Source organism: Rhinoraja longicauda, chromosome 33 (genome assembly GCF_053455715.1).
Source record: "Rhinoraja longicauda isolate Sanriku21f chromosome 33, sRhiLon1.1, whole genome shotgun sequence".
In the NCBI taxonomy this organism is placed as follows: Eukaryota; Metazoa; Chordata; class Chondrichthyes; order Rajiformes; family Arhynchobatidae; genus Rhinoraja; species Rhinoraja longicauda.
Genome location: NC_135985.1, coordinates 7,677,052 through 7,689,686, shown reverse-complemented (window position 1 = coordinate 7,689,686; position 12,635 = coordinate 7,677,052). Strand labels below are relative to the sequence as shown.

The 12,635-nt window shown below is 41.7% G+C and overlaps 1 protein-coding gene across 5 annotated transcripts in view; it reads right to left on the bottom strand.

Moving 5' to 3' along the window:
• Window positions 1–12,635, bottom strand: part of ap4e1 (adaptor related protein complex 4 subunit epsilon 1) — a 39,619-nt gene that overhangs the window by 4,705 nt on the left and 22,279 nt on the right. For 4 of the 5 annotated variants that reach the window (XM_078427273.1, XM_078427274.1, XM_078427275.1 and 1 more), the window contains exons 16-20: window positions 10,292–10,427; window positions 9,255–9,492; window positions 3,647–4,234; window positions 1,578–1,768; window positions 886–1,051 (exon numbers count right to left, since the gene is read on the bottom strand). In XM_078427273.1, coding sequence (XP_078283399.1) covers window positions 1,015–1,051; window positions 1,578–1,768; window positions 3,647–4,234; window positions 9,255–9,492; window positions 10,292–10,427 — 1,190 coding nt within the window. In that variant the 3' untranslated portion in view covers window positions 886–1,014. Of the gene's footprint in view, window positions 1–885; window positions 1,052–1,577; window positions 1,769–3,646; window positions 4,235–9,254; window positions 9,493–10,291; window positions 10,428–12,635 lie in introns of those variants that run through there. The other variant, XM_078427277.1, reaches the window with a different exon arrangement.

The following is a 12,635-nucleotide window of genomic DNA, read 5'->3' as shown; positions in this document are numbered from 1 at the left end:
AGCAACTTTGCATTAAAGAACAATATACCATCTGCCCTCCGAACTGCTTGTATCCGCACACAGATTGTGTAATTCATATACAAGCCCCCCTCCCAAATTCCCATAGAACTCCAACATTAACTAGTCTCTAAGTGCTAGAGTATCTCAGCGGGTCAGGCAACATCTCTGGAGAAGATGGATAGTTGACCGCTCAGGTTGGAACCTTTCTTCAGACTGATTATGCTGGGGAAGGGGGGTTAACTGGAAGAGGAGAGGGGGACAAAGTCTGATAACGTAGTTACAGGTGAGGTGGGGGGGAGGTGGTTGATAGGGGGAGGGTTGATAGGGGGAGGGTTGATAGGCAGATGGTTGGATCAAGGCCAGTGGTGAAATGACAAAAGGTGTGAGATAAGGATAGAAGAGTGAAGCTAGATGATCAGTTACAACCATTGACTGATTTCCTACAGTCTGAATAAAGGTCCCGACTCATGATGTCACTTATCCATGTTCTCCAGAGATGCTGCCTGACCCGCTGAGTTTCCCCAGCACTTTGTATCAGTTTGTTTTTGTAAATCAGCATCTGCAATTCCTTGTTTCTACATTGCTGGATGGGGGAGCAGTCTAGATTCAAGACAGGGATTTCTGAGATCTGCTTCTTTCTTTCCTCTTTGTAACATACAATGGTCTGTCACTGACTGCCTGAGAATACGCACATTCAGCCAGTGTGTACACTGTAGTTTGCTGCTCCTCAATCTTCCTCTACTGAATCAAAGACATTTTAAAGCGAATGCTCCATAATTAGAATTGTGAGCTAAGCCTATGCACGAGGAAAGGGCATTTTTAGGAATAATTATAATTTTGGTGCATTTTAGTGCTCGTACCTGATAAAGTCAGTTAAGAATAAAGCCAGTGTACATTTCTCTTCAGTGCATTGACGGGTCTTGGGATGATAACTGACGTGCCCTGAGAGGGCTACCTGGGAGCAAGGCTTCACCATTTGCAGACACAGCTGACATCGGACTGAGGCATGGCATTTTACGGTTGCAAAATGGAAACTTGAACCCTCAACAGCCTGTTTTGTTTTTTTTTAAATATTTTTATTAAAAGTATGGTAAATTACAATAATACAACAGATATATCTTAATACATTTTTTATACCGCTTCATTTTTTTGAGCTTTAAGAAAAAGATAGAAGTAAAGAAGTAAGGAAAGAAAGTGCGCAAGAGTCGTGAAGTGCAAGAGAGTGTTGGGAAAAGAAAGCCCCTTGGAAAAGAAGTAGAGAAGGAAGTAAAGTAAGAAAGTAGACCCTAGAAAAGAAAGAAAAAAAAAAAAAGGGGTAGAAACAATCGCTCTATTATAACATTAAACTCCGCAGGAAGGGGACTACCAACCAAGTCTGTTTTGTTGTTTTACCTCCCGTTACCAGGTCCTGATACCATTTATTTATTTATTTCTTTGTAAAATTACTATTGCACCTCATGCTTGTAATAGGTCCAAAAACGTAGACCACGTCTTTTGGAATTGGTCTGCTTTACCTGCTAAGAGGAAAGGGCATTTTTAGGAATAATTATAATTTTGGTGCATTTTAGTGCTCGTACCTGATAAAGTCAGTTAAGAATAAAGCCAGTGTACATTTCTCTTCAGTGCATTGACGGGTCTTGGGATGATAACTGACGTGCCCTGAGAGGGCTACCTGGGAGCAAGGCTTCACCATTTGCAGACACAGCTGACATCGGACTGAGGCATGGCATTTTACGGTTGCAAAATGGAAACTTGAACCCTCAACAGCCTGTTAAAGAGATTAAAATCAGAGTTAGGGAAGATGACAGAATTATACATTTGCAGCGTTGTCACATCCAAACCAGCAAAATATGATCAGATAAGGAAGGCAGTGTGTAACACAAGGCACTAGAATTCCCCATACGCTGAACTGGACAAACACTTCCTGCTAGCTCAGAGCCAGGAGACTTCACACGAGAAGCAGCTGAGGGGAACGCATGTGGTTTATCTCTCAGCTGAGGAACAAAGTATTAACCGATGGCCAACTTCCTCACATTCTCCACATCCAAAAGAAAAATACAAACAAATGTACAAGTCCAAGAGGTTTTGCTGCAAGATGGCCAATCTGATCCCAAGATATTTGTCACAATTGCGGAACCCGACACAATCTTGCACCAGCGATATCTCAAGACATATTCAAGAAGTACCTTGATGCAATACCAGTTCAATTCATTTGGGAAGATACAACTTTTGTGATTTGGCAGAAAGACTAAAGATAGATCAGAAAACATATTTTCATCCAAGGAGCGTGGGGACATGGAGCTTTTATCTTGAAAGGGTGATGGAGACAAAAAAAGCCTCGGTAAATTTAAAAGGCTCTGTGAACACCTGAGTCTTGGCTACAGTGAAGTTAAAATGCCTGCATTGTCTAAACAACGTGTTTGCCTTACATGGACACAATGGGCCAAATGCCCACATATTTCATTAATTTCTTTATTTTTCAATTATATTATAAGCTTGCAAAAATATAGTGAGGGAGCTGTATGAAAAAGGTCACCCCTCCTTGGGCAAATAACCTGCTTTTGTTACTTAATTTGATTCATTCATTTCTATGATTTATTTTTAATCGATAACATTACAGGTCCTCCTCGCGTTACAAACGCCAGACTGGGGGACATTGCAAATATACGAGCGAGTGTTTAGAAGCCTGGCGGGATGGATTTGTGGACTGCTGTGGGATTACAGGCATCTTCTGTTGGGTGGGAATGGGGCATTTCAATGTGCCTTCGCCCCACCCCCCCCCCCTCCCCCCACACCCCCCACACCCCCCCCCCACCCCCTTTCCCCAGAGCCGCAACAATGTAGGGTTGGGTCGAGTCGAGCAGAGCTGGGATTGTGAGCAGACTTGTTTGTTCGTTCAGACTCAGCGAAGGCAGCTGGCGGCCGCTATTCCCGCGCCTGCTCGCTCACTCTCCCATCACAGCTCTCCCACATAGTTTCCTCTTACAAACTGTTCAGGTTATTCATAAGTTCATAAGTTCCCGGAGCAGAATTAGACCAATTCGGCCCAATAAGTCTACTCCGCCATTCAATCTTTGGCTGATCTATCTTCCCCTCTCAACCCCATTCTCCTGCCTTCTCCCCATAACCCCTGACACCACACTAATCAAGAATCTGTCAATGTAAGAAAATAACTGCAGATGCTGGTACAAATCGAAGGTATTTATTTCACAAAGTACTGGAGTAACTCAGCAGGTCAGGCAGCATCTCAGGAGAGAAAGAATGGGTGACGTTTCGGGTCGAGACCCTTCTTCAGACTGAATCTGTCAATCTTTGCCTTAAAAATATCCATTGACTTGATCTCCACAGCCGTCCGTGGCAATGAATTCCACAGATTCGCCACCCTCTGGTTAAAGAAATTTCTCCTCAGCTCCTTTCTGCAGCTATGGCCTCTGGTCCAAGACTCTCCCACTAGTGGAAACATCCATCTCCACATCCTCTCTATCCAGGCTATGAACAGTTCTCGGGTATGGAACACCGAACCCTGGGAATGCCTATATAGCGTACAAAAATACAATGTAGGAACTGCCCACAAAAAGTAACCACTACTTGAGCAAATACTCATTTGTATCACTAAATTCGAGATAATTACATCAATCATATTTACCTTCAATTCCTCAGTTAATGTAAATTCGATGGTTGCATTCGTAACTTCCATATTGCTGTGATTAGTAAAAAATAGGATTATTAACAGGCAGTCCTCTTTCCAGACTTTGCAGGAAGACAGAGTTATATTTTCAGTGGCACAAACTTGCTCAAATCTTGAATGCAAAAACTCAGAGAATTCGACCGGCAAGCTTGGAGTCAAACTGGAGACAGGTTCATGGGCCACAGAGGAAGAGTTGCAATTTGCAGGCTGTATAATGTCAAAATTTCCATCTGCAAATAGACCCGAAAAAGATTCCTTTGATGCTGTAGGCTTGGCTTCGATTAAGTTGTTACTCAGGGCCCAGGCTTGATCAGATACTTGGCCAAGTTCCACTCCAGAGCAAGTTGCTGCATTCGCTGGAGGTACTGCTTTACTTTCTTGGAAGGAAATACAGCCTTCTGGAACATTATCCATTAGATCTGGAATCTCACCAGGGTGTGAAGCAGTCACCTTCTGTGCGGACGCCATCTTGTCAGAGCTATTTTGTTTCTCAATATTCTTTGACTTTCGGCGAAATGTATGGGCAGTGCTCTGGGTTTTCCCCATCTGGAAAGAATACAGAAAATATGTGAGTAGTATTTTTCAAATCTTTAAATTATTGTGTGCAGGTAGATAAACTATGGTCTTAGCATCTTGTTCGGCACAGACATTGTGGGCCGAAGAACCTTTTCTTGTGCTGTAATGTTCTACGTTCTGAAATGTTCTACGTTCTGATCAGCATTGGCCTTAAGAAAGAATTGCCTTCACAAGAACTTGTTTCTATCTTTTAAACAAATGTTGTGCATAAGCTAGTTCGATTCACCATTACCACATTGAGGACATTGGACTTTGTCTAAGGAGCTGATGTGCTACAATGCTGAGAACTATTTTCTGTGCTATGTATCTTCCCCATGGCTCTATCTGTTGTACTTGAGTTTGACGTGATTGTATTTATGTATGGTATATTTGATCTGTTTGGATACCATGCAAAACAAAGCTTTTTTCTCTGTACCTTGGCACATGTAACAAAAATAAACCGAAACCCAGTCACAATAGACAATAGACAAATAGGTGCAGGAGTAGGCCATTCGGCCCTTCGAGCCAGCACCACCATTCAATGTGATCATGGCTGATCATTCTCAATCAGTATCCCGTTCCTGCCTTCTCCCCATACCCCCTGACTCCGCTATCATTAAGAGCTCTATCTAGTTCTCTCTTGACTAGACATCACAAGATAATCCTATTCATCTTAACTGCAGTACAATCTAAGCACTTCAAAAAGCTGGTTGCGTGCTTATCAGGATTTTAGACAGAGGTAACAAATCGGTTACTGGTTCTGCTGCTCATTTTCTTACACCCTGCAGGTTGAATTGCCGAAGTTGAACTGCAGATTCTACCCAGCATTCAATCAATGAAACAGGAGGCACATGATACATGCCCAGAGATAAGTTCCAACATTACGATGTGTGATGGAAATAATGGGCAACAATAAAGTTGCTGCCTCAGAGAGCAGGGACCCGGTTCAATCCTGACCTCGGGTGTTGTCTGTGTGGAGTTTGCACGTACTCCCCGTGACTTTCCCCTAGTTTCCTCCCACATACCACAGACGTGTGGGTTTGTAGTTTAATTGGACTCTGCAACTTGCCATTGTGTAGGGAGGGGATTAGAAAGTAGGGTAATAGAACTAGTGTGAACAGCTGACTGATGGTCGGCAAGGACTCGGTGGGCCAAAGGGCCTCTTCCCATAATGTATAGTTCACTCAATAATATATAAACTATGAAATATGACTCTTGGAGTTTCACACAAATTTTCTGTGGGTCGAATCACAAAAAATTGAAATCAGCCTGACCGTGGGAGAAGACGGCAGGAGAAGAGGAAAGACATTCTGGCCTTCCATCACAGTGAGGAGGTGACTGGAGGAGACTCACTGTGATGGATGTTTCTTTTTTTTGTGTTTTGTGTTGGTTTGTGATTGTGTGTGTTATTGCTTATTTTTATTGCTCTTATTGTTGGACTGTGGGTGACGGAACTTCGTCCAAAAGACTTGTTTTTTTGGATGACAATAAAGGTTATTCTGATTCTGATATTTATTCACAAAATGCTGGAGTAACTCAGCAGGTCAGGCAGCATCTCAGGAGAGAAGGAATGGGCGACGTTTCGGGTCGAGACCCTTCTACAGACTGAAGAACTTCTTCAGTCTTCAAACTTCTTCAGGTCTGAAGAAGGGTCTCGACCCGAAACATCGCCCATTCCTTCTCTCCTGAGATGCTGCCTGACCTGCTGAGTTACTCCAGCATTTTGTGAATAAATACCTTCGATTTGTACCAGCATCTGCAGTTATTTTCTTACACTACCTGATTCTGATATTGGTTCATAACACAAGTACAAAGGTCTCCCTCTAGTGGCCATGTTGGATACTCCATTCAATGTCTCACAAATGAGGGAGAGAAGTCATCGTCATACAGCATGGAATCAGGCCCTTTGGCCCAACTTGCCCATGCCAACCAAGATGCCCCATCTACACTAGTCCCACCTGACTGCATTTAGCCCACATCCCTCTAAACCTAACGTCCTATTGGTGTAAAATGCAGATCCCACTGCTCTTCCATTTTCTTTTCTCAATATATATATATATATTGTGGGAACATCTTGACATGTGCTTTCATAAGCAGATATTTTCATTAAAGCATGATTGATGATTATGTTCCACCGTGAGACGTTGCAAGAGATCTGAAGTGATTCCGTTTCTGTGTACAAATGTTTATAACTGGCTGCACAGTTATGAGATATAATCCAGGACATTTATGACATTTTGCAATTTCAAAAAAGTTTAGTTCACAGAACCTGTAACTTTGATTTGGAGTTGACAAAAAACAGATTCCAAGCATTTATACATTCCATGATTAGGGATTGCAGAGTACACTTGGCAGACAGCACCCATGAGAGATCCATAAACTTTAACTAGCTAGTTTTTACAATTACCAGAACAATGACAACATTTTTTGGCCAGGCTTTGAACACACGTTAAACTTTTTGCCAACACCTTGAAAAATATTGCTCAGAAATTTAATTTGGGAATGTTCTTTGTAGATCTTTTATAACGCAAAACTTAATAGGAATTGGGAAATTTTACACAGAAAATTCACTATTTATGCCTTGTGTATTTTGAACAAAAGCGAGATATTTCTTCATTAAATTACGCTGTATGCTGTCTAAATGTTACTTGTTGTTAGATTGATTCAATTGCCTCAGTTACAAAGGTTTCACAGAAAATGGTGGCACTGAGCTCAATCATTGCCTGGGAAACTAAAATATGAACAGGTAAATCTGAATGTAATCCTTTGGATGTGAAGTCCTGTAGAACATTGTGAAGACATTCAAACAGGTTTCTTAAATGCATGTTCTTCCCAGAAGCAAAAGTAGTTCGAAGAACAGGCAGTGATCAGAATAGATTTTTTTTTTTTTTTTGCACAATGTCATTGGAAAGTAGAGTATAACTCTAACATATTACCAAAGAATGAGTTTAAGCTTAACAAAACAAAGAGTGTCCACTATCACACCTCAAAGATGTGCAGAGATTATCTTAGATATTTCTAATTGACATTTTAAGGAAGATATTACTTTTCTTTAAAAAAAGACCAAGTGCTGGAATAACTTAGCGGATCAGACAGCAGCACCCCAAGAGAGGATAGACACAAAGCGCTGCAGTAACTCAGCCAGCATGTCTGGAGAAAAGGAATGGGTAACGTTTTGGTCTGAACCCTTCTCCAGACCAAAAGTGCCGGCAACAGATGACCTCAGGAAGGGTGGAGTCCATAATGAGGAGAATCCCAGGAGAACATGGATATGGAGACTCTTCTTCAGACAGTCCAGGGATGCTACTTGACCCGCTGAGTTACTCCAGCACTTTGTATCTTTTCTTTTTGTAAACCAGCATCTGCAGTTCCTAGCTTCTACGGTATCATTTTTCTTTGTAAAGCAAGCTCCACAAGTTAGTTTAGCTATTTGGTCCAGAATTCAAATTCCAACATGAAATTAGGACTTCACAATCAAGGGTGAGTGACTTCAGTGGTACGGGTAGATTAAAGAAGCAGAAGAGATACAAAAAATTGTCGATGGTGGCTTACAAAAAAGGACAACGTCCTGGAGTAACTCCGCAGGTCAGACAGCATCTCTAGACAACATGGATAGTTTCTGGAGAACCTATCCATGTTCTCCAGAGATGTTGGCTGACCTGTTTTAATTTTTTTTAAAAGAGACTGAGATAGTTCTAATTAAAGCAGAGGAGATCAAAAACAAGATAGGTGAACAAAATCAAGAATACGTAGAAAATATACGAGGAAAAGCCATTTCCATTCGAGTTAACACACCAGACCTTTCAGCCTAGGCTTGTGCTGATCAAAAGAACCAATCAGTCTGAAGAAGGGTCTCGACCCGGAACGTCACCCATTCCTTCTCTCCTGAGATGCTGCCTGACCCGCCTAGTTACTCCAGCATTTTGTGATACCTGTGACTTGTACCAGCATCTGCAGTTATTTTCCTATGCAATCTAAATTAGTTTGGCTTGGCATCATGCTTGGCACAAATATTGTGGGCCTATTCTTGTGCTGTACTGTTCTATATTCTATGTTCCTAATAGATCCAACTGCCTCGTGTTGAGATCTTGCTTTTTATGTGCTCATAAAACGTCTTAGGATTTTCTTTGAATTTACTTCCAGTGACTTAAGTGCGAGAAACCAGATGACAGATGAGGAGGAAAAATAAAATCAGGGGCATTATGAACCGGGCCAAACTGTGGAATACACTGCAGGAAAGAATGTACACTCGCTGGCAAACTTCATGAGCATCACGTAAATACTTGAGCGGAAAAAAATACTGCATTGAGGGGAGAGGGCTTGTCTGAAGAAGGGTCTCGACCCGAAACGTCACCCATTCCTTCTCTCCCGAGATGCTGCCTGACCTGCTGAGTTACTCCAGCATTGTGTGAATAAATACCTTCGATTTGTACCAGCATCTGCAGTTATTTTCTTATCTTACATTACAATTGAAGTATCCAGAATAGCCGTGGATTTTCTCAGGCTTCATGCTCAACTCATTCTATTTGTAACCTGAAAATTATTATCAATTGCCAGGTGTGTATCAATTGCCAGGAACTGCAGATGCTAGTTTCCACCGAAGTGAGACACACGCTGCTGGAGTAATTCAGCGGTACAGGCAGCATCTCAGGAGAAAAGGAATAGGTGACGTTTCAGGTTGTGACCCTTCATGAGACTGATGAAGAGTCTGAACCAGAAGCAACACCTATTCCTTTTCTCCAGAGATGCTGCCTGACCTGCCGAGTTACTCCAGCATTTTGTGTCTATCTTCAATAGCCAGGTGCTAGAAGTAAATATGCAATTGAACCAACAATGCTCAGCTATTGTATAAACTCAGGGTGTTAATTCAATATAATTTCTATGGGTGCACTATAAAATGAACCAAAAGATGAATTATTTTTAACAAAGATGGTGCAACAGCTTTGCGATTCATAATGGCTTACAATCCTCTTTGAAGTGAATCTATACACATATATTGATGCTAACTTACCAGATTTACATTATTGGATCCCAAACCAACAAATAGAGATGATGCCAAAAGTTGTTTCTCTTGTTCTTCTGCAGAAATACTGACGACACTTTCTGCAGTGGAGGGACTTTGGGCAGCCATTTCGCCTTCGGAGACAGCACTTGTTTTGATTGAGGTTTCTTCTTTGGATTCTTTGTTTCGAAGGTAGCCCGTCGTACCCCACACTTTCTTCACCCCTTCAAGTTTCAGACCCTCTGAACTGAACACAAAGGGTACACAATTCAATACACAATCCAAATGTTGGCCAAAAAAATCCTTTGTTCATGCATGCAAGAAATCACTACTGCAGAGAATTTTTATAACGCAGAATGTTTGTTCTCTGTCTCCAAACACACACATAAAAGTATTAGTTTTACACTGCTATAAAGTCCCTAAACGTTTATGGGATTGGTTAGATGTTAGATATATGCCACAACTAGAGGTCACAGATTCAAGGCACACTTATGAGAAGTAAGCATTTAATTCAGAACGGAGATTCCAAAGATGTGCAGGATTGTAGGATAATTGGCATTTATAAATTATCCCTGGTGTGTGGAATAGAACTAGTGTACTGGCGATCGTTGGTCAGCGCAGAATCGAGTCGAAGGGCCTGTTTCCACACTGGGATATTGCTGCATGCACACTGACCACCTTGTATCTTCATGACCCCACCCTTCAAATGCACTTAATTAACACTTTAATCAAATGCTAGCCATTTAATATCATTGACTTATTAGCAGCCATCAGGGACTGCTGAGTAACCTTTAATTAATACATCCTCAAGATGAATAAAGTGCTCCCAAGCGATTCCTCTAACTCACAAAGTAGGTGGCTACATCAATTCAGACTCTTCTTTCAACGGCATATTCAACCAAACATGCTCGTGTTCAACACCAAAATCAACCGGGTTACAATCTCAAAAACGTTAACAAAAATCTATTTCACATGCTACATTTACATATTAGATTTATAATCTAAACAAACACATCTGCTGAAGCAACACAAATCAGTAAACTTACTCTTTTAATCCAGATTCTGTGCTGTTGTAAGAAATCTCTGAATTTAAGGACAAGTCTGCAGGAGATTGTCTTCCTGTCACACTGGAGATGTGTGGGCTCGGTGGGAAAGATAGTCCGTACGGCTCAAAATTCAACACTGTGAAAAAATAAAATGAAATTGCAGAATTGTGCGGCTAGTTTATTAACTGAAGACAGCAGGCATATGTGCCAACGTGGTCAAACTTTAGAAGAACGTAGAACCTTACAGCACAGGAACAGGCCCTTCGGCCCCCAATGTCTGTGCAGTACATAATGCTAAGCTAAACTAATCTTATCTGCCTGCACACAATCCATACCCCCCCCCCCCTCCTCCATATCCGTATGCCTGTCGAAAAGCCTCTTAAATGTCACTCTTGCATCTGCCTCCACCATCACTGCTAGCAGCGCATTCCAGGCACCCACCAACCTCTGTGTAATAAAATATATCCCGCCCGCCCCCTTTAAACTTTGCCCCTTTCACTCTAAAGCTGTGCCCTCTCGTCTTTGACATTTCCATCCTGGAAAAAAGGTTATCTTTTCTTTCTCTCTTACACTTGATTTTGCAATAAAAAATATTTGAACACACGAATTTATGGTAATTACTTCAGTTCGATATTTCCATGAGGGGGTGCTGTCTCTCTGTGTATTTGCTTCCTAATCTATTGCACACACAGACTGCATTGACTATACACTGCATTTGTGGCTTTGTGAACAACAAATCCAATGGTCTTCAATGTGAAATTAAAAAAGAAGCAACTCCTTCACCGTGGCAGCACGGTGGCGTAGCGGTAGAGTTGCTGCCTTACAGCGAATGCAGTGCCGGAGACTCAGGTTCAATCCTGACTACGGGCGCCGTCTGTACAGAGTTTGTCCGTTCTCCCCGTGACCTGCGTGGGTTTTCTCCGAGATCTTCGGTTTCCTTCCACACTCCAAAGACGTACAGGTTTGTAGGTTAATTGACTGGGTAAATGTAAAAATTGTCCCTAGTGTGTGTAGGATAGTGTTAATGTGCGGGGATCGCTGGGCGGCGCGAACTCGGTGGGCCGAGGGGCCTGTTTCCGCGCTATATCTCGAAATCTAAATCTAAATCTAAAAACTTCTGCAGTGGAAAGACCGAAATTAGGTCTTGAAAGAAAAATCATATGTGGAAGAGGCAGAAAGAGACGGAAGACAAAAAAAGAACAATTTTAAAACACGTTTCAAAACATTTCAGATTCTCTTGAAATACAAGGAATTGCAGATGATGCTGGAATCAAAGTAAAACAAAGTTCCATGGTTCACATTTGGCACCCTCCAAAGCTGAAAGGCATGTCGAGATCAGGAAATGATGGGGAAAGATCACCGGCTTGAAACATTATCTGCCTTTTCAGACAATGCCTGACCTGCTGCATATTTTCAACATTTTCTGATTTTATATCAGATTTCCAGCATCAACAATATTTTACCATTGAAAGCGATACCAGATGAGCAACGTTAAATCAATGTTGCCCTTCTGTAGATATAAATTTAAAGAGGGCTTGTGGTGATTTTGCTTGACTTTGCCCCAGATTCTAAACAGCTTGGGTTAAAAAATTGTGAAATAAATAAAGCAAATGTTGGAAACACTCAGCAGGTCAGTATCTGTGGAAAGAGAAACAGCGGAAATGGGAAAGAGAGATAACAAGTTTGTTTTCATTGTCAAAGGTGGGGTGAGGACAAGGCCAGGGTTCTCCTGGCGCTAAACTGTTAAAGCCACCATTTGGTTAACAGATTAAAGAGCAGTTATTGACAATTCCAGATTACACCTCCAGTTCAAAGTAAACCGTGGAGCATTTCTTGCCCAGAGTGATCTCTGCTCCCTTTATGGTCTTGGTTCAATGATATATCCACATAAACAGTGTCTGGGCATTAACTAGTAAAGCGAGCTGTGTGGAGGAAACAGTTTTAGAAGACGGCATTTAATTCAAAAGCTCCCAAAAAAGCTTCATCGTAATTGCCCAGCATTAATTTATTAGATGGACGGGATAAAGTATTAGGTTAATAAGCAATTACTTTGATAAAGATAAATTATAGAAAGCCTAAAGAAATTGCTTTTCCGCTGAGAAACCCAATTGATTCCAACATCATTGCTGCATGGTGGCACAGCGGTATTGTTACTGCCCTACAGCGCCGGAGACCAAGTTCGACCCTGACAACAGATTTTGTACTCCTGTGCGGAGTTTGTACATTCTCCCTGTGAACGCATGGGTTTTCTCCGGGTGTTCCAATTTCCTCCCACATCCCAAAGATGCACAGGTTTGTAGGTTTATTGGCTTTAGTAAAAATTGTGAATTGTCCCTAGTGTGTA